This window comes from Ahaetulla prasina, chromosome 2 (genome assembly GCF_028640845.1).
Source record: "Ahaetulla prasina isolate Xishuangbanna chromosome 2, ASM2864084v1, whole genome shotgun sequence".
NCBI classification, from domain to species: Eukaryota; Metazoa; Chordata; class Lepidosauria; order Squamata; family Colubridae; genus Ahaetulla; species Ahaetulla prasina.
In genome coordinates, this window is record NC_080540.1 from 156466575 (window position 1) to 156486519 (window position 19945).

The following is a 19945-nucleotide window of genomic DNA, read 5'->3' on the forward strand; positions in this document are numbered from 1 at the left end:
AATTACAGTCACATCATCAAGAATTCTCACCTGTTATCTCTTGTATTTTTACCTACATTGTATCTGGAGACGCAAAAAAAGCAAGGCAAATAGAAGCAACAGCATTTTAATCAACATAATTGATTCAAAGCCACAATATGAATAACAGGACCTGGTCGCAGCATACATTGTAGAAAATAGATCAAGTCTGAATGCTTTGTTTTTTTTTTAATTTTAGTTTTAAGTTCCTGTTAACCCTTTTTCCCCAACCTCCCCGCCCCCCCAAGGTAATGCAGTAATTTTGAAAATGCATATATATCATCTGAGACAAAAAAAAAAAAAGTTAACCATTCACTGAATTCATGTAAAGGGCTTATACAAGGTGGCTTCCACACTGTGCGCAAGACTGAGATGTGTAGAAAGGGGGATGGATGGCTTGTGATACCTCACTGCATTGTTATTCAATATGATTTTACATAAGATCTCTTTAACATGTTTTCATTTCATGGAACAACCAGGCTGGGGTCAGGGTGGGAAGAAAAGGAAGAATAGTTGATGGTTGGTTTGATAGACCTGCCTTATCTAAGAATAAAACTCTTGAGCAGAGGTCTTCAAACTTGGCAGCTTTAAGACTTGTGGACTTCAATTCTGGGAGTTGAAGTCCACAAGTTTAAAGCTGCCAAGTTTGAAGACCTCTGCTCTTGAGGGAAACATAATTACTTTGTAAAAAAAAATATCCTTGAAGGGACTGCTTCCAGTGGAAAAAACGAGGGCAAGGAGATCTATAAGAAAGGGAGATTGCCAATCAATCTCAAAAGAGCAACACTCTGACTGCGTATCAGGAACTTCCTTTGCATTGGGCTTAAAAGCAGACTTTGGGGAATGTGAACTGACCTTGGCAACTCCTGCCCTGTAACCAAACAACCCCCTTCTTATATATATATATATATATATATATATTTGTTTTCGTAGGTTTTCACGGGTATATGTATGCAGCTTTTGGTATGTTCGGGTCTTTTCCCGTGTAAGATTGGAAGTATTTAGGCAACGTTTCGATGAGATCTCACTCATCATCTTCAGGCTTTGGTCACATAAGAACAAAGCCAAAGCCTGAAGATGATGAGTGAGATCTCATCGAAACGTTGCCAATCTTACACGGGAAAAGACCCGAACATACAAAAACCTGCATATATATATATATATATTTGTGCTTTAAACCAGTGTTTGAAGGAAGATCATGTGTCTGCAAGTAAGAAGGCAAGCCTGTGAGCTGATTTGAATGCTTATTTTTTTAATAATCTCTTCTAAACATTGGTCCAAGCTTTCCAAAACTACCAAGATAAGGGGGCAAAGTTAAACTTCCACACAATCATTATGGTTCCAAAGGTACAAGCAATGGAGAAGGGCGATGCTTCACAGGCAGCACTTCCATTCTTGTTCCACTAACCCATCATTCATCCCCAAACCCAAAATATTACCATTCGAACAATACTCCCATCTTCACTCACCTATTACAACATATACACACACTCATACGTACATACGTATGCGCGCCTGCACATACACAAACACACACACACACCTACACACACACACACACACACACAAAGAGGCATCTAATTTAAAAATATCTGCTTAACTAAACCATCCCAATTAAGGCCCCTGCCTCAGAGGAGGTCAACATGGTTGCATGCTGGTCTTGATCAGCAGGTTGTAGATTCAGTGCTCTGAAGGTGAAAACACAATATTTCCCAATCCCATTCTACCCTATTAAATACAAAAGACCAAATACAAAACAGGTACAGTAAATATGAGGTGCTGATTTAAGAACTGCCTTCCGTTCCTCCTCCCACATTAATGCTCATTAAAGGTTTCATGGGAAACACAGATTTCCCACCCCATAGATTTTCCCTCCTTGCCTGGTGTTTTAAGATGTGAAGCATCTTAACAGCAAGAAGGGGTTTTGTGTGCCCTGATTTGCTCAGGTTTTTACTGTAAGAATTAGGTAAGAAGACCCATTCTTTCTTTCTCCATACCCTAACCAAACTGTTGAAATATAGACTGACTTCCCTATCAAGACACCCATCCTTTTTAATATAGTACAGGCATCTCTATCATCCTTCAGAGCTTTCCCACCCTGGCAGGAGGAGAAGGAATGGGAGATAAAATATCCCAAATATAAAACTTATGCGGATTAGAATTAATTCAGATCGCACCTAAAGTGGTAAAGGTAACAAAGGATGATTTTGTTTCAGAAAACTCTTGTCATGGAAGCTCACTTCCCAGAGTTCCTTCTAGAACTAAATGTTTTATTTATCAGAGGGACCCTAAAACTCTTAATTTTAAATATGAAAGAATTAAAAGAAGATTTGACTTTACCACTTTAGCCAATCTTAACACCACCTGTCATGAATACATATGAAGACTCTGCATGCAAATACCCATGCACACAATGTGAAGTGCTTGCACGAAGGGCAAGCAACTTTAAAGGGAAATGCTAAGATCCATTCCTCTTCTCCAAATCAGTTTTTTTTTTGACACAGATTAAGTGGAAATCCTTGACCTGCTGTAGACAGAAACTACAGGTCTGACCACAGATGCAGAGAGCTTAATCAAAGGAGGACGAGAACCATTTTTATTGTAGAGCCAAGGGCTCCTCAAGGCTCCTGCCTTCCTGCAGCTGGCTGTAACAGACAAAAAGGAAAAGGAAAAATTCTAGTAAAACAACTTCTAAATTGGTGCAATTTCCCTCTCAGTTCCCTTAAGAACTGATGCCGAAGCCAAAATGAGAAGCACACTGGCTTCCATGCAATCAAGAGAAAATACTATGGTAATGCTAACCAAGGTTTAAAAACCTTGCCCCAAATGTGCAGATAAAGCTAACAGAATGCTTAAACTGACGTGGTGTCAGAATATACACTCTTCTCTGAATGCCTTTGGACCAAATGATTCAACACGGAAGACAAAAAGCCTTCCACTTATACGCAGCAGTTACAGGTTAAGCAGGGGGGAAAAAAATACTGTAGGGCACCCCTTCCCACCTTTGAGCTTTAGCTGGTCGGTCTTCAACTTCCACAGTGCCCAAACCAGCACAGCCGAAGGGATGGGCAAGTTAAAATCTAGCACATCTAGCCAGCAGCAGTTGGAAAAGGCTGCTTTAGTGCTCTGTCTCCATTTTCAGTGGATGTGACAAGATTTCCTTTGACGGTATATTGTGGTTCTCCTAGCTATTATGGGCTACCTACGTTATAAAGTTTTTTGGTCCCAGACTGAAATGCAAGAAACTGAGAAGTGCTCAGCGGCCAAGAAAAAGGAGCTAGGCAAAAGGGTGTTTGAGTGAATTCATATTTTAAGATTTTATATTATTTATACAAGAATATATATGAACGTGTGTGTGTGTGTGTGTGTGTGTGTGTGTGTGTGTGTGTGTATGTATGTATGTATGTATGTATGTATGTATACGCCTGACCTGATCTTCTGCTGATTAAAACCACCCTGAAACAATTGCACCATTATTTCCACAATCTGCTAAAAGTTAGCACTGACAGTTAAGATATCTTTGTCAATCCTTAGAAGACAGGCTGGAAAATACACGTGTGTATTCCCTCCCTAGCTAAAACAAGGAAAGTGTAAAATGTGTGCAATGCCCTCACACTTTCCTCCCCGACTCTTGTTGCATACTTGCAGCTACGGCTGGGAAGAGAAGACAGAGTAGGGGGTGGGGAGAGAAGCACAGTTTGCGGCTCATGCAGAAAGACTATATCGTCTAAGTCACCCCTAACAAACACGGTCACAAAATATTGGCTGCATCTACCTTACAGAGACAACAACAACAAAAAAAACCCAACACAATTAGGGTGCCCCCTTAAAAGGTACATACCATTTGTGCATCTCGGGGTAAAGAAACCAAGGGAGAAGGAAAGAACTGGTAAAAGCAACGAGGACAACTATGGGGAAGGTACAGTACATGAGAGATCAAAGGTCATCGAAGCTTTCAAGCAGAAAGCTCCCATTGGGGCTGAAAATCAGTGCTTATAAAGAATCTTATCACAATACTTAGAAATCCTTCTATTTATCATTATAATGCACCCTCCCCCCCAATTCTTTTTTAAATAAAACAGAACACGAAACACCCAATAGTACAAACTATAAGAATGGACTACAAACCCTCAACACAGCAATCAGTTTTATTCTCCCTCCCCTCCTACTATCCCCTTTATTGCTGCTCCCAAAGAAGAAATCTATTTCAAGCAAAGGTAACTTTTTAAGTTGCCCGCAAGCTCACAGCCAACAAGTATTGCTATAAGACAAGCCCACGACTAGTAAAAAAAAAGACCCAGCAGGTTGGCTGTTACAAGGGCGTGCGTTGCGTCTGTCATGAACCCAACGGGAGGAAAAGAAAGCAACTCTTCCAGGTCTTCAAAGGAAAACCGCCCGAGCTTCCAATTTCACCCCAGTTCATGACTTCCAAATTGCAGAGAAGGCATGACCCAGTAATTCAAAACAAACATGCAACAGGAATGCTAAAAGTAATAATAGTTATGTCCACAGTTCTACTTCAAGAAAACAAAGGCAGGCACACTCTAGTTAGATTGTCAACATGGTCTCCCTATCCTAGATTCAAAATAGACTGCTGGAGGGGGGGGGAAGTGGGGGGGAGAAAAATTAAGGACAATCTGCAGGTCTCATTGATGTAACTTATTCCCTCTGAGCAACATGCAGGACATACTGTTTTCTCACACCTGAGTGGGTTTGAAAGTTCTAGCATTCATATTAGACTTTAGGAAGTTTAGGAGTCCTCTACCTTTTTTGGGGGAGGTGGGGAATATGAGCTACTCTATACATCCCTCACCATAACATTAATTAAAGAAGGGGCTTAGATCTGAAATTTACACAAGATGATAGTCTTCTCTCTATGTTGGTGCCCTCTAAATTTCTTGCACCAACTCTCTAATTTCTGGTCTGTGGGCCAATGGCCACACTGGGTGAGGATGATGAATGCTGGCACCCAGAATATCTGGAAGATGCTAAGATGGGACTTGGATAAGTAGTAGTGGAAAAATAATGTTATGAAGCTATTTCTTTGAGAGGTGCATTTGCATTCTTAACATAAAAATACCTAAGCACATCTGAGCCCAGGGGTCCTCAAACTTGGCAGCTTTAAGACTTCAATCCCAGAATTCTGGGAGTTGAAGTCCACGAAGTCTTAAAGCCACCAAGTTTAAAGACCTCTGTCTTAGCCAATCAGCACCAATATAACATTTCTCCTGTCTTTTCTTAATTTGGAAGGTAAACAGTCTAAAGGCGGGTGCATAACACAATTACTTCTTACATATGAATGCAACTGGCGAACTTCTGACAGATTCTTGTGAAAAGAACAAAGAATGAAACTTGCGAAAAGTTCAAGCCACTTCCACTTATAGTTGGGCATATTTGCCTCAACAAATTCTCAACAAATCGTCAAAGCGGGTGTTCTTTTTCTAAGTGTACTCTCACTGCAACATAAGTCTGAAAAGTGATTAAGACTGCTACTATGAGGATAGTAGCTCTTATCATCACTTTTGGGAGTGCTATTATAAGGATAGTGTTAGTTTATAGGATCCTAGAAAGTTGCCTGGCTGCTTATAATTCTCATTTCTTTATTAAGCAAGCGCTTGGGCACTTGCCTAGTTTTATTGCCGATTTCTTTTGCTAATTAATCTACTACAGAAACCCTTCCCTGTTTGTGCTTTATTCTATGAACATGGATATTTAAGAGAAGCAGGAGGAGGCCCTATTCTCACTCCAAATTAGTTCAGCCTCAAAGGCCCAAGTGCTGAGGAGAAAAGGGCCAGGCGGCTTTAGCCAGCGGTATATGACCAGTAATTCCCACTTTTCTACAATTCTTCAGCACAAAATTAGGTTCTACTTAGCCATTACTTCTGGGGAAAAAAAAAAAAAACCACTTGTGGAAGGCCTAAGCTTCCTGCCAGAAAAGGAGAGGGTGACATCTCAGCTATAGCTTGTATCCTCATTTCCCATGTGAAAAGCTAGCAGTTGGGGAAGGGCTGGTGGTGGAGGAGAGAAACTCTATTTCTCAATTTCTGCTTGCAAATATAAACTTGTAAATATAAACCTCCATCTGTGTTTTGGTAGAAGCCTGGAGGGCCCAAAGCCCTGGGACTGAAGTCTTGCATTGTAGCCCTGTTCCTATACATTGAAATCACTTGCAAATATGGGGCGGAGGGAGAGAAATATTAATTTGTAAAATAAACTAGCACAAGGATTAAATAATAATAATGAATGAAACTGAAGAATTCAGCATTAGGTTCGATACAGTGCTGCTTTAGTGGGAAAGGAAGCAAGAGCCATTAGAAAGCCAAAAAGAATAACAGATATGGCAAATAACTGATACCATTCCCTACTAACAGAAGGAACGGCTTGATTTCTTGGGGGGGGGGGAGGGGGGAAGAGAAATTAAGTGAAAAATCAGAAATTGCCACATACATATTTAGTGCAATTTTAAAAGCTCTGAATCTATACAACATAGCATCATATTACAGCAGGGCAGAAAGAAAACTACCCTAGCAAGAATTAACACATTTTGTTTTAGTTCAGCTTTTCCAAAGCTGGTGTTCTCACCCCAGAAAAGTTGGATTATAAATCTCAAAACCACCCCAGAAAAGTGGGATTACACATCTCAGAACCAAACATACAAAGAATGGAGTCACCATACCCGCAACTAATTTTTAAGGTACTAGAGTAATATGTATGGATTGCAGAAACAGAAAGAAGGCAATGTTAGGTTTGAAGAAGCTAAATTAACGTCCTGCATCATCCCACTCCACCTGAGATCCAATATCATCCAACTTTCACATGGACTAAGCTGGCATACTTCATAAGGCTTTATGACTAAGCATTGCTCACTTTAGGAAAGAAAACCCCAAGAGATCCGTCACCTTGGTATACAAGAGAAAATTGAGAGAAGGGGAAATAAAAATAAATCCTAAATCGTCTGCCTGCTTTTCTTTATGAGATGAAGGATAAGAGTTAAGTGAAGTTAGGCAAAACAATAATCGAGATGGGGTAGCCAATTTAGAGTTCATACTTGAGAAGGACCTGACCCAAATACCATCATACTCCCCTTATACAGTGCAATCCTTCCTACCAAAATGGGCTTTGAATGTAACCTATCAATGCTGAATTAGCCTTTTCACTACAAGGAAGATAGAAGAACATTGTAAGGTGCTTCTTCTCATAAGGTAAACAAGCTACATTCATGTCAGGTAGCTAAGGCGTCTGGAATGGTTAACATTTTTAAGAGTATTCTTTCAATACAATATATGTTTCAATTTCTACTTTTAAATCTAGCTGCCTGGATTAACATTCTCCCTTTCTAAAAGAATCAGAAGTCAGTTTGATAGTGCCAAAAGAGTAATCTCAAGATAGAGGAGAAGCAAGGAAAGGAATTGGAGAAATGCCAGCAGGCTGCCTTCAAATGCATTTCCCTCGGTCTTACTCCTTCCCTACTCCAATGTCAGCAAGCCAGAGACGCTGACGTAACACCTAGGTTAACTGCAATTGCATTCCAGGAACTTCCTTTCACTATTATTTTTCCAAAACATTCAAGTAAGGACATGCATACAAAACTATCAGCAGCCATTTCAATAAATATCTTCAAGTGGATCAACGAAAAATGCCTTTCAAAATATTAATAACTGGCAACTAACACAATCCAATAATGCCCTAGTCACTTTTAGTCCATAAAGCTATGCTTCCAAATATTACCTTTGATAATGGTCTTTTCTAGTTCTCTCATTTTAAAAGCTAATTCCTTCACTGGCCTCTGTTTTTTGTCAGTATAAAAAGAGTTTACTTTGGTATACTGCGGGATTCTAAAAAGTGAACCCAAACTACTCAATATTGTCTACAAGATGCCCAACACAATATGGAAGTCTTCTCTGTGTCAAATTCCAAGAACCCACAGTACCAATTTTCCCTTTGGTTTTGATCTTTTATCTCCAACTTCGCATCTCTCAAAGTGTGCTCTGCTGGTTAATGCCTCTATTTCCAATTTTGCTTAAGGGATCTTTAATCGATTAGTGCAAATTTCAGATACCAAATAAATTACCAGAATGTAAGAACCTAGGCTTGTTCTCAAGTCTGAAACTTTTGTTTCTGTGAGGCCATTCCATTTATTTTTTCCCCTCCCCCAAATATCCAGGCTACTTGCATTTCCTAAATTAAAGATGAACAATCATAGAGGACTGCTGTTAAGAATAGTAAATTTAGAGGGGACAGCTGTACATTGACAAACCTTAAAGAGGCAGGACTTGAAACTAACCTTTTTCTTGATCTTCATAATCAAGTTGACAGAAGGGATCCCAGATTTACAGTGCTGCAACCAAATGCCTGGGACAAAAATTACACAATAGATTCATATATCCACCATGCAGGTCAAAAGACCAGAGAGCAGGGCTGTCAAACTTGTGAGGCATCTGGCCTATGGGCTGCGAGTTTAACAGCCCTGAACTAGAGTAATTTCCACGCTTCCAGTGATTTTTTGGTCTTTTCCCTACTGCTGATAGAAGTGCAAAATGCAAGTGTATCTAAAATGTAGTAATCATTTATACAGGCCAAACAGGATGCAACCCTAAGGCATTACCTTGGAAAGCAGATAATCTGAAACATCTGCTGATATTATTTATCCTTATTTTCCTCCCTAACCACCCCCCTCCCATGATATTATCTCCAATAACTAAACATGCTGTTAATCTATACTGTCAGTAAACCTGATGTCCAAAGAGGTTATCTAAGGTCTTACTACCATCTGGAAAACATTGGTTTCATTAAAAAACAAACAAACAACAATGTAAGGTTCTTTATGAAATTTCTCTTCTGGTCAGCATGAAGGGTGAGTGAGTGGGAACAAATTCCCAAGTTTTTCAGAAGGCAAAGCAGGCACAAGCTGGTATAATCAACCCCCCCGCGCGCCATTCTTTAAAAAAACAAACCAAAAAAAACCCAAACAAACAAAATGCAGGGATTTTTCTAAAAGCTATGTGGCTGAAATTGCATACTAATTTTTTGTTTAGAAAAAAGTTTACTGCCACTCACCGTGCACACGAGGCTCAGCTAGTTTCAAAGACTTTCATGCAATTCTGCTTTATTATATTCAAGTTGACAAACTAAGATAGGATTGGAATTAAAAGTAAGGCTATTTTTTCTTTCTTTTCTTTTTCATCCCTTTTGTTTTTGCACCAAAAGTGAATTTGAAAAGATGCTCATCGCATACAGGTATACACACACACACACACACACACACATACACACAGAGAAAAACCAACACACAAAAGAAGAAGAATAGTTTATACCTGACTGGAGATGAGGTCTGTCCTATCTTATTCAAAGAAATGTTTTTATGTGCATAATATACATCGGTGCAGCATTTACATATAGATCACTGAAAGAAAGACACTAAGAACTTGCTACAGATGCCTTACGGGAGACTTTAGAAATCTATCTCCCTCCCAACCCAGCCCAAAATATTTTCTACCTATTTGTAACGTTAACAGCTTTTTCTTTGTCCCCCAGCTTCATGATTCGAATGAAATCATTGCTTCAAAGTTCACAGAATCCCAACTGCAATTAACATTCCTCCTTGCTTCAGTGGGGAAAAATAATCTATATATCCCCATCTCTTCCTTTAACATTGACTCTGTAGGAGTTAAGCGATGCTGAAGTCACATTTTTTCTCAAATGCTACATGCTTGATACTGAAGCACCCATTTACAAAAAAAAAAAATCCACCAAGAGAAGGTTTAAAGCAATGAAACAATTCAAGGTTTTCACATTTACATTTCCAATACGGATGGTGGTTCCTCTCCCGACTCCCCACCATTTCCCTGCACATAAAAATATGCTCAAGGCCAAGCTGAACTGAGCTTAGAGGTTAAATAATTTGTTTTTAAAAAGCCAAGTATGCTATGAAAGATCACCGAATCTCTCTCCACCACCTTCCTAATCTCATCATCTCTTTGGCACTATTGGGCGAATAGCTAATCAGAACGGAATCACACCACAATTTGACATGGAAAACGTTTTTGAGAAAAATACGTGGAGTAATGAGAGAGAAGGAGAGTTAAATATGGGATATATAAATATACTTTCCAATACTCAGCAAGGAGAGGAAGGGAGGTTACTTGCTTGGATATTTGTTTTAATAACTGATTTTTTTTTTAAAGAAGACGATTGCTCACATTAAGGTTCATAGCTATGCCAGAATACCTTATGCAGGCTGGAGTTTAAAACTTCCTGTCGTTAGAGAAATCTTTCCACCCCAATTTGCCTCACCTGCAAGGTATTCTGACAGGTCCTTGGATAAAGGACATTCCTATCCTATCACATTCCTACCAGAAGGAGGCCAAATGTTTGGATCTAGCTCTCAATACAAAGTGAGCATTAGCCCTAAAGGAGATTCAAAGTCTCTTGCGTGTTTGACCTGTACAGAAGCTGGCCAAAAGCAGGCCCCTTTGGTAATCCACTGCACCGAACCAAGAAACCAGGCTAGAGTAATATACAAGGGTTGTGGGTGCTAATCTACAAATCACTTTCAGGGACACAGATTCCAATCCTGTAAATTCATTATTATTTTTTTACATTACAGCTCTTTAGAATTATTAGAGGGGGATGTCTATATCCCATGATTTTGAACTCCTTGGGCAGCAGGGTAGGGGAAAGAGGACAAATAAATGTAGAAGTAATGAACAATAGCAATGCTACAAATGGGTTTTCTTAAGCTCCAGCAACCTCTGGGGAAAAGTAAACAAAATAAAGTCATTTTTAGAAAAAAAAGGAACAGCATCATCATTTTATCAGGATCAATTATTTTAAATTCGCTGAAGTGCCCACTTAGGAATATATGATCAATTTATCGCTTCTCAGTACTTGCCCACTACAAGGACATTTACATTCAGTGTTTGTCAATAGTTATATGGCTCAGCTGGGCTCCCAGTGGAAGGCCCATTTATCTAACAATGGCAGTGCAAATACACTTGTCAAGCTGAAATGTATTTGTGCTGTTTATTTTTTAAAACACAACTTCCCTTTGTTCTAATTCTCTGAACCCTAGAACCATGACTCTAGAGCCCTGAAGTAAATTAAAAGAATTCTCCACCCACCTCCCACCCAACATAGACCAAAAAATAAAAAAATAAAATTTAAAAAAAAAGTGGGGGGAGGGACGAAAAGGAAAATAGGCTTTTCCTGATCCCGTATTATTCCCTTGCTGGCCTTTCTCCTATAGGTTGCTATAAAAGTGGGAATGAGACCCTCATGCTTTTAAACAAAAGTGCTTTTTTTTTTTTTAAACTTGTAAAGCAAGTGCTTCGGAGAAAGGTGGTTGGAGAAAAACTTCCTTATTTGGATTGGTTAAGAAGGGAAGCTCCTTGATTGCTTTTTGAGACGAGTGAAAAGGAGGAAAAAAAAACAACACCATCCAGAAATATTAGGAGCAGGGTCTTCTAAGATGCAAAGAAGGATGCACGGTTAAAATAGATTTTTATGCCATTCCTAAGGAAGATGGCAACAGAAAGACGCCGTAAGCCAAGATCCTCTTCTGCCCCACTCCCGGGTTTCCTCCCAACCCTGTGTAAAATACTGCACACCAGGAAGTCAAATGTGCTTGCAGAATACTGGAGGGAAGGGGTGGTGGGAGAAAAGAGAGGAAGTAAAAAAGGAAGTTTGCCTCCAGCCCTCTTTTGCAATGCACCCAGGGAAAACCAACTCTCATCTTAGCACAATAATGCAAGTTATTACCACCAGACATTTGAATTATTACTTAAAACTGTCAAGCTGTGCTGTCAAAATGTACATGTTACAGCATTAAAGGAGAACAAGACTGGCAACTAAAACAGAGCTGGCCACATTTCTTTACACCCAACCCAACTGCTGCCTCCATTTCTTTGTTTTGTGTTGTTTTTTAAAAAAGCAACAAAATATATTAATTTAGATATGCGCTGCTGGAATTGTTTCCACTCCATTTTTTTTTCTTTGTCATTGTTTTTAAGGAAAAGGAAAAAGTTAAATGGAACACTAAAAATATAATAATGTGCGATGCTACAGAGCTAAGTACGCTGAAGCCCTTAAAAAGATCACATTGATTGTCATATCTTCCATTTTTAGGGTGAAATGTAAGAAAGGGAATGCCTTTTTTTTTTTTTTTTTTGCAAGAATGCAATTAAAAAGACGATCCTGCCTGATTATTTTTCATCAGTTCAGCAAAAGAAGTTCTGCACAAACCGATGACAGTTCTAATATAAAGAGGTAATATAAGAAATAAAATTGATGCAGGCCCAATTCATCTGGCAGTAGGGTTAGGAAATTCCCTTATTCTAAAACTTATCTCAGAACGCTGATTGTATCTCAGCTTCTGCCCCTTCCTTCAAATTTCATTCCTGCTTTTTTAAAAACAATAAAACAGAAAAACTGAGAAGGGAGCATTTCTGCTCTCTAAGGACTGTGGTCCATGGAAGCTTCACCTCCTTGGTTCAAGACCTCTTGTAGAAATTGTGAACCATTCAAGCTATATTCATTCCCCAAAACTGCTACAGAAGCAACTACAATTCAATACACAGGAGTAAAAGGGGGAAAAATGGGTTTTTCTCTCCTAAAAGAACAAAAGGCGCTAGGATTTCTCAATGAGTCCACATTCCTCTAGGCCACAAAGACATGGCTTGGACTTCAACTCCCAGAATTGGCTGAGGAATTCTGGGAGTTGAAGTCCACAAGTCCTAAAAGTTGCCAAGGTTGGACACCCCCCCCTCCCCTGGTTTAAACCATTGCACCTGTGGGAAGAGACAGAATACCTGAAGGCCTCCTAGTTCTCAGCGCTGCAAGAAACACTGGATCTCCCCCACCCATTTCCCTACAAATGTCTCAATCCAGTTTCTGCCTTTAGAGGATTATTCATTTAGCCCTTGAAAAGAAATCAAACAATGACCAAGAGTGGCTTCAGACTTACTTTGGCCCTCCCAACTTATGTCCTCTTTGCCCTTCTGTGGGGGGGAGCCCCCACCCCAAAAGGATTGCGCTTAGAAGGCTAAAAATAAAATTAGGCAATTTGAAAAGTAAATTGCTAGTACCTAATAAAATGTAAACAAGTGGTTTGTTTTGTTTGTTTTTGTTTTGTTTTCAGCTCTCCATCTACAGGATGCCGAAAAGGACCTTTCTCATCAAAAAGTGGGGGACAGGGGAGAAGAGGAGTCTTCAAGTTTTGTTCATTTCTATTCCAACAGTGAGGTATTTGGTGTAGAAAGGTTAACACTTTCTTTCAAGGTAGAGAATGAGGAGTAACCGAGGGCAGAGAAAAGTAACCCAACCATAGTGCAGTGAAAAACGTTAATGGCCAATCTGCAACAGGCTGTCCGCTGTGCTTTTTTGGCAAGTGCATTGAAAATTTTAATATGCTCATTACCCGGCAGCTGCAAAAATGAAAAGATTTCTTAAGATTCCTTGGGCATCAAAGAAAGAAGAAACAGCTAAGCTAGTAGCGCCCTAGTCTCTGAAGAAGGCTTAGTCGAAGGACATTGTTAGGTTTGTTTGAAGACTAGAATTCACTACCTTTAAGGCCCCCATTTTTATTTTATTTTTTTGCAATCTATCCATATGCAGGAAACAAACAAAGTAATTCAGCAAATGCTTAGAAGTACTGATCCCAAATGACGTGTAATAAATCTCTAATAAATCTCTGAGACAAAGCCCATGGGGGGGAAGGGGGAGGGAGGCTGGGTGTGAAGGGATGGAGGCAGTGGAAGGCTCCATAAAAAGAGAAGAAAAACAAAGTGATCGTATCCTTTTAAAAATGCACTGTTTGGCAAAGGGCAAGATAGTGGCTGTGTCATTTGGCTGTAGGAATTTGGCTTTGGTAAATTCAAACAGTGCCAAAAGGAAGGGATTTGTGTCTTGTCTACACTTATTGTTTCATTGCAATCTTTTCTCACTTCCCGATTCAACTCTCCTCTTTGAAAGATCTAGCCATTAGCCGCACTCTCTAAATTGGCCGTTTCCGATTCTTCTATTTCTATTTTTGGAAAACCAGTCAATGCAAACAAATAAGGCTCTAGCAATTGCATCGGTGTCCACTCTGCATCATAAATCTGGTAATGAAAAGGCCAGGGCAGAGGAGGTATAGCTTGCCTGTCCATTTAAATTCTGGGTTTTAAATTCCTATACATTGTTCGAAATGTAAAATGCACGGTGATGCAAAAGAATTCAAGTCTACAGCTGGCTCATATATTCTCCTTAACAATCAAAGATAGTCTGTAAGAAGATACCCTGGGGGGGAAATAAAAGCCAGTTTGTTTCCCAGGGTTACTAGCCTTAAAGCTTGCTGGTCCAAACAGACTATGCCTTGGGATAATTCTTTCTGAAAATTCACATGTTCTGCTAAACGCAGTCCCAAGCCTACCACAGCTCTGCAGGACTGGGAAAGCGATGGAAAAGATTATTAAGTCATAAAGTTTTGACCCAGCAGCTTTCATCTGATTGCTACATCCCAATCTTTGGCTTTGAACATACTTTGTGATATAATCTTTTTTTTTTGTTAGTTTCTACACATGATACAGTTTACAGTACAAAAAGAAAAACAGTGCACACGCTCAAATGTGTAATAAATAGGAATTTTAAAATAAAAAATACGCACTCATACTAGAGCCCCACCCATAGATGGACGGACAGACACACACACACCCTAATGAAATCTGCTGGATGTTATTCTAGTTGGAAAAATTATAAATACAAATGTAGGATTGTAAGATTCTGAAGTGCATTGTTCTCTCCTTGCAGAAAGCTTTTTTCCTTTTTTTTTTCCTTTTTGCTATTTTTCAAAAGAGAAAATGCTTGCTTCTTTATAAATAATTTCTTTAGGCAACACTGACTTGTCTAATGGGAAACGCTGCACAACACAGAGACGGGAGGGGGCAGGGGGAACCACAAAAAAAAAATCTCTTTGGGGATCCAATGTTTTGCAACCCCGATAACCTTCCCTCTCCCCCACCACAAAAAAATAAAATAAAAATAAAAAAATAAAAAAAACCAGCCTCCAAAAATAGAAGATCCCTAAAGTGCCTGATGTGGTTGGGATAATTCTGGCAGCGCATACGTTAAGTTTTTTTTTTTTTTAAAGAGGAACCGCGTTGGTTGGGCAACAGCATCCATGGTGCATGCAAGGGACTATGAGCTGCCTAAAATATCAGAGTATCCAAGTACAGTAGTCCTCAGTTCAAGTGTTTTTCACCGGAATCAAAAAGGGCGAGTACAACAAACTAACAAACAAACGTTACCATACGGGAAGAAGCAATGATAGTGGCACTTTGCCAGCAACTGCTGCCCTTCTTGGCGGTCCTCCCTGTCCTGATTTCAAAATGCAAAACAAAAAGCAGCAGCAATTCAGGCTTCTGCTCCCTGCCTACACTGCTGGGTCCCTCGGAATTATTTTTACTCTGAGGGCATAGAGAAAATGATCCCAAAATGATAAGGTGGCCTGACCGAGGGGAAGTGTGGGAGACACAGTTAAGATGATGATCCAGATGATCAAATTCAGGTCCTTTGGCTGCCGCCGCAACCCCGTGCATGAAACAAATTGAATTGGCTCTTCACTCAAAGCATCAAGCTTTAAGGAATTTGGACTGAAAAAAATGTGGGTTGCTTAAAAAACATTGAACTCAGAAGAACTGAGCCCTTTGGCAAACAGCAAGGGAAAGAAGAATACAAGCAGATTTTTTTTTAAAAGCTTCACAGAGTAATTTTAAACAAAAATGTCTTAAAAGGATGAATATGTTCGAAAACCCACACTTCCTTTTGTTAATTTTGATAGCAAAAGAAATGCTAGTGGTCAAAGCAAGTATCTAGGTAGGATGCAGAAGCTGAGATCACTTTCTCTAGGGTTTTTTTTTTCCTTTCCTTTCCTTTCCTTTTTTTTTTGGTTCCTAGGACCTTTTAGAAGGCCCATTCCCAGTCTTGTTCTCCTTTAAAGTGTCCTATATTGATAGAATTCCTAAATAAATAGAAGAGATACTAGATCACCCATCATCGTTGTTGTTTTTTTTTAAGCTATTCCGAATAACAGCCATCTAAGCCGATGGCATTGTGCCTATCCTTGGTGTAGGGGCAGCTGTTCCCGTTGGGCAGGGAGCTGCAGGCGGCTGTCTTGGCAGCAATGCCGCAGTTCTTGAGGAGGTTGAAGCTGAAAGGGCTGATGGCGTCTTTAGGTGGAAAAGGCTTCATGGTGGAAAGGATAAGTGCCAGGCAGTCAGCAACGTCTTTGTTGGGGGCACAAGCCAAGGCTGGGGTATGGCCTGGAAAAGACAAGCAAATTCAGTTCCACAGCAGCAGCAACGACAAAAGCAAAGCCATTCCTGGGGAAAGGAGGCCAGCAGATTACAAATTAAAAGGGCCGGTTTGGACTATTTGTTCAGAATGCCTTACATTAAATGTCGACTATATATTTTCAACAAAGCAGGTATTTTAAGATGATACTGTTTCTATTTCATTTAAAAAAAACAACACACATCCTGCTTAAAATTCAGGAGACAGCCATTAAGGCTAAGTGGTTCGGGTAGTCCTTGATTTGTCACCTGAAAGTTCACTTAACAATGGTTTGAATTAACAACGGCCTCAGGAAAGGTACTTTACAGCTTGTAAAATACATCTGGACCATTGCAAAATCTCTCTGTCTGTCTGTCTGTCTGTCTCTCATTCATACACAGGTCATGTGATTGCAATCTGGTGGATGCTTGGCAACTTATTCACTTTTGACTGCACTTTTCTCAAGCGCCCTGCAATCATGCGATCAGAATGGGCAATCTTCTCTGCTGCCTTCCCCAGAAAGTCAATGGGGAAGTCAGCAGGAAAGGTTGCATGTCGCTGGCTGCCACTTGCTGACAAGGCTCCTCCTTGTCTCTATGGGACGGCCTGAAAGAGCTCCCTACTGAAATCCAAGCAGACACAGAGCTGAAACTCTTTCAGCCAGTCCCCAGGGATGAGAGGTTCTTAGTGGAGAGGCAGTGTGGTAATATAAGGAATGTGGGGTGCTTCAGGGGGGATGTGGGAGGCCCAGCATAGATCACACACAAGTGTCTCTCCAACCTATAGGCTGAAAATGCTGCTTAGGTTTTGGCAGGTAGAATTTTCAGCTCCTAAGAGGACAGATCTTCATGCACAGCCTCTGTCCATCCACCCCAGGCACTCCATACTCCCTACATGGGACTCCATCCTCTTAATGAATGAGACTGCTCAACAGCTACAACTGAACTGCCAGACTGCAGTCGCTAAGCGAAACAGTCATGTGACATCTTACTTAAGGATTACTTTGCTCAATAACCAAGATTCTGCTCCCAATTGGAGCAGAATCTTGGTTATTGAGCAAAGTAATCATTAAGTAAGATGTCACATGACTGTTTCGTTCAGGACTTCCTGCTCCGAGAGCCATGAATTTGCTTCATCCCCTTTTCAAACAATCTAAGTGGAGCATCCGCAAACTAACTCATGCCAACAAACACCACCGTTTAACCAAGTGCTGTGCAAATCATTTTTAACTTCTCAGAAATCTTCTTGTCCTTAACACCAGTCACTGAGTTTCATTTTTGTGGGGTATGTAAGAAATGCCTCTTATAAATCCACATTTTTATAATATGCAGGTCCTTTATAAAGCTACCAGGCTTCATATTGACTCTGGGAGGCATAATATACTAAAAATAGATAAGAACACTTATCTTTTTTCCACCACTGGAAAAAATAACAAGTGTACATAGCATTAGCAAAATAACATTTTGTTAAACAAACATTTCACCATGGGGCCCACCATCCACCTTAATCAAAGGGCTGGAGGAAAATCCAACTCTACAATATTATTTCTGAGGAATGTGAATCCTTCTACACAATAGTTCACAATGTTATATTCTGTCTTGAGAGACAAAGAATCATTATACCAAACTTCCACCTTTACAACTGGAACTCTCATAATTCCACTGGCTGTGAAGGCTGGGATTTGTGTGATAGTTACAACACATCTGCAGAGTGCCAGATTGGAAAGTTGCCTCAGCCAGACTAAGATAGGCATTGCAAGAGTTGACCAGGCTGAGTCTGAGGGAGGGAGTCAAACATGTTATCAGTCTCGAGTCCCTTCATGTCCACAAGAGATCTCAGTCCAGTCCATCTTGAATTCTATTGACTCTTTTCTACCACCAATTTGCTTTGATTGTTAGTAGTTCAGTTTCTTATAGTGTTTTAGCGTATAATAAACCTATGTATTCATTTGAACTGCCTGGACTCTTGATTTCCTGCCTTGACCAGCATCTTCACTGCATCAAAGTTTGTTGTCCCCTCCCCATACTAAACGAACTCTTGCCTTGAGCTTCCAGATGTGAATGATGCATACCTTCTTCATCCACAGCAAGCACAGTGGCACCTCTGCTCAGCAGAGCCTGGACAACAGAGGCCAATCCGTTTCGAGCTGCAATATGGAGTGGCCTGTGTGCAGTGGGAAGAGAAAGGATGGTTATGCTATTGGCCAAATTCAAGAGGAGGACTCTTGCACCCCAATCTCACTTCACTGCTCTCTCTTTGCAAAGAGGAACATTTAATATTTACTTGGATTCTCAAATTCTACCGCCACTGCACTAACAGGACCTTCTCCACAGCTCACTTTCGTGTGCCCTCAAAAATACGTCATATCATCATCATCTTAGCCATTGTCTATCCACTGCAGGATGAAGGCCTCTTCTGCATGTTTGCAACCTATATGGTCCTGAGCTTTCTTTTGCCAACAGGGCCTGCAGTATTTGCTGATGTTGTCGGTCCATCTTGTTTTAAGTCTCTTTTATGCACATATACCATGTAGCAACTGGAAATTTGCCACTGGAAGAATTTGTGAGGGAAAAAATGGCTCAGAAAAACTAAGTGTACTTTGGGGCTCAATGTAACAGCTGCCCTCAGCCTGCTCTACATATATGGAGCTTTACTGCAACTCTTGTCAGCCTAAGGATTGAGGTGTGAGCCACCTAGAATTGTTTAAGATGGGTGGCCACACAAATCATGGAAACAAGTAAATAAGTTTCTAACTTATTCCCATCCTACTGTTTATGAGGATGGTGTGAGAATGTGAACGAATGGGACACATGAGTTGGGGCTCTGTGGCTCAGACTGATAAGACAGTCTGTTATTAACACAGCTGCCTGCAATTACTGCAGGTTCTAGTTCCACCAGGCCCAAGGTTGACTCAGCCTTCCATCCTTTATAAGATAGGTAAAATGAGGACCCAGATTGTTGGGGGCAATAAGTTGACTTTGTATATAAATATACAAATAGGATGAAGACTATTGCTAACATAGTGTAAGCCGCCCTGAGTCTTCTGAGAAAGGCGGGATATAAATGCAAATTAAAAAAAAAACACTTCTTGTTCTTGGAAGACATGGGAAAAGCAAGGACGTTTCTGAAGGATTGCAAGAATGGGAAGCACAGCTTGGAGAATGGTGTCTGGCAGCGAAGGCTCATGAGGTGGGCCCTGAGCTGGCATTTCTCAGTGGCGGCAGCAGGGCAGGGGCTGAACTAGAGGCCTGGGGATGGGAGCAGATGGCTGAGACTGCTGAAAGTCTCCCAGCCCTCCTGCTGCTGAGTGCCACTGTGCATGGTGACCGAAAGAGCGCTGTGACACACAATGCTCTTTGGGTGGTTTGTGGGCATTTATCTTTTAACTTGTTTTTTCTTTAAACGCTGTTCTTATTTTGTTCTTCACTCTGTTTTTGCTTTTAACAATGTCTCTCTTTTATGGTTTTATGACTTGTAAACTGCCCAGACTCATTTGAAAAGTGAGATGGGCAATGACTAAGTTTGAATAAATAAAATAGTTTGGGGAGGGGAGATAAAAATACCCTGCAGTTTAAAGTGGGTGCTACGAAATATCTACACTTTGATTATGTGTGTGTGTGTG

The 19945-nt window shown here is 40.3% G+C and overlaps 1 protein-coding gene across 2 annotated transcripts in view; it reads right to left on the reverse strand.

Moving 5' to 3' along the window:
- Positions 1-90: 90 nt before the first annotated feature.
- Positions 91-19945, reverse strand: part of ANKRD52 (ankyrin repeat domain 52) — a 77225-nt gene continuing 57370 nt past the window's right edge. The window contains exons 27-28 of one of the 2 annotated variants that reach the window (XM_058172820.1): positions 18365-18486; positions 91-16313 (exon numbers count right to left, since the gene is read on the reverse strand). In XM_058172820.1, the coding sequence (XP_058028803.1) occupies positions 16069-16313; positions 18365-18486 (367 nt within the window). In that variant the 3' untranslated portion in view covers positions 91-16068. The remainder of the gene's footprint in view (positions 16314-18364; positions 18487-19945) is intronic. The other variant, XM_058172821.1, reaches the window with a different exon arrangement.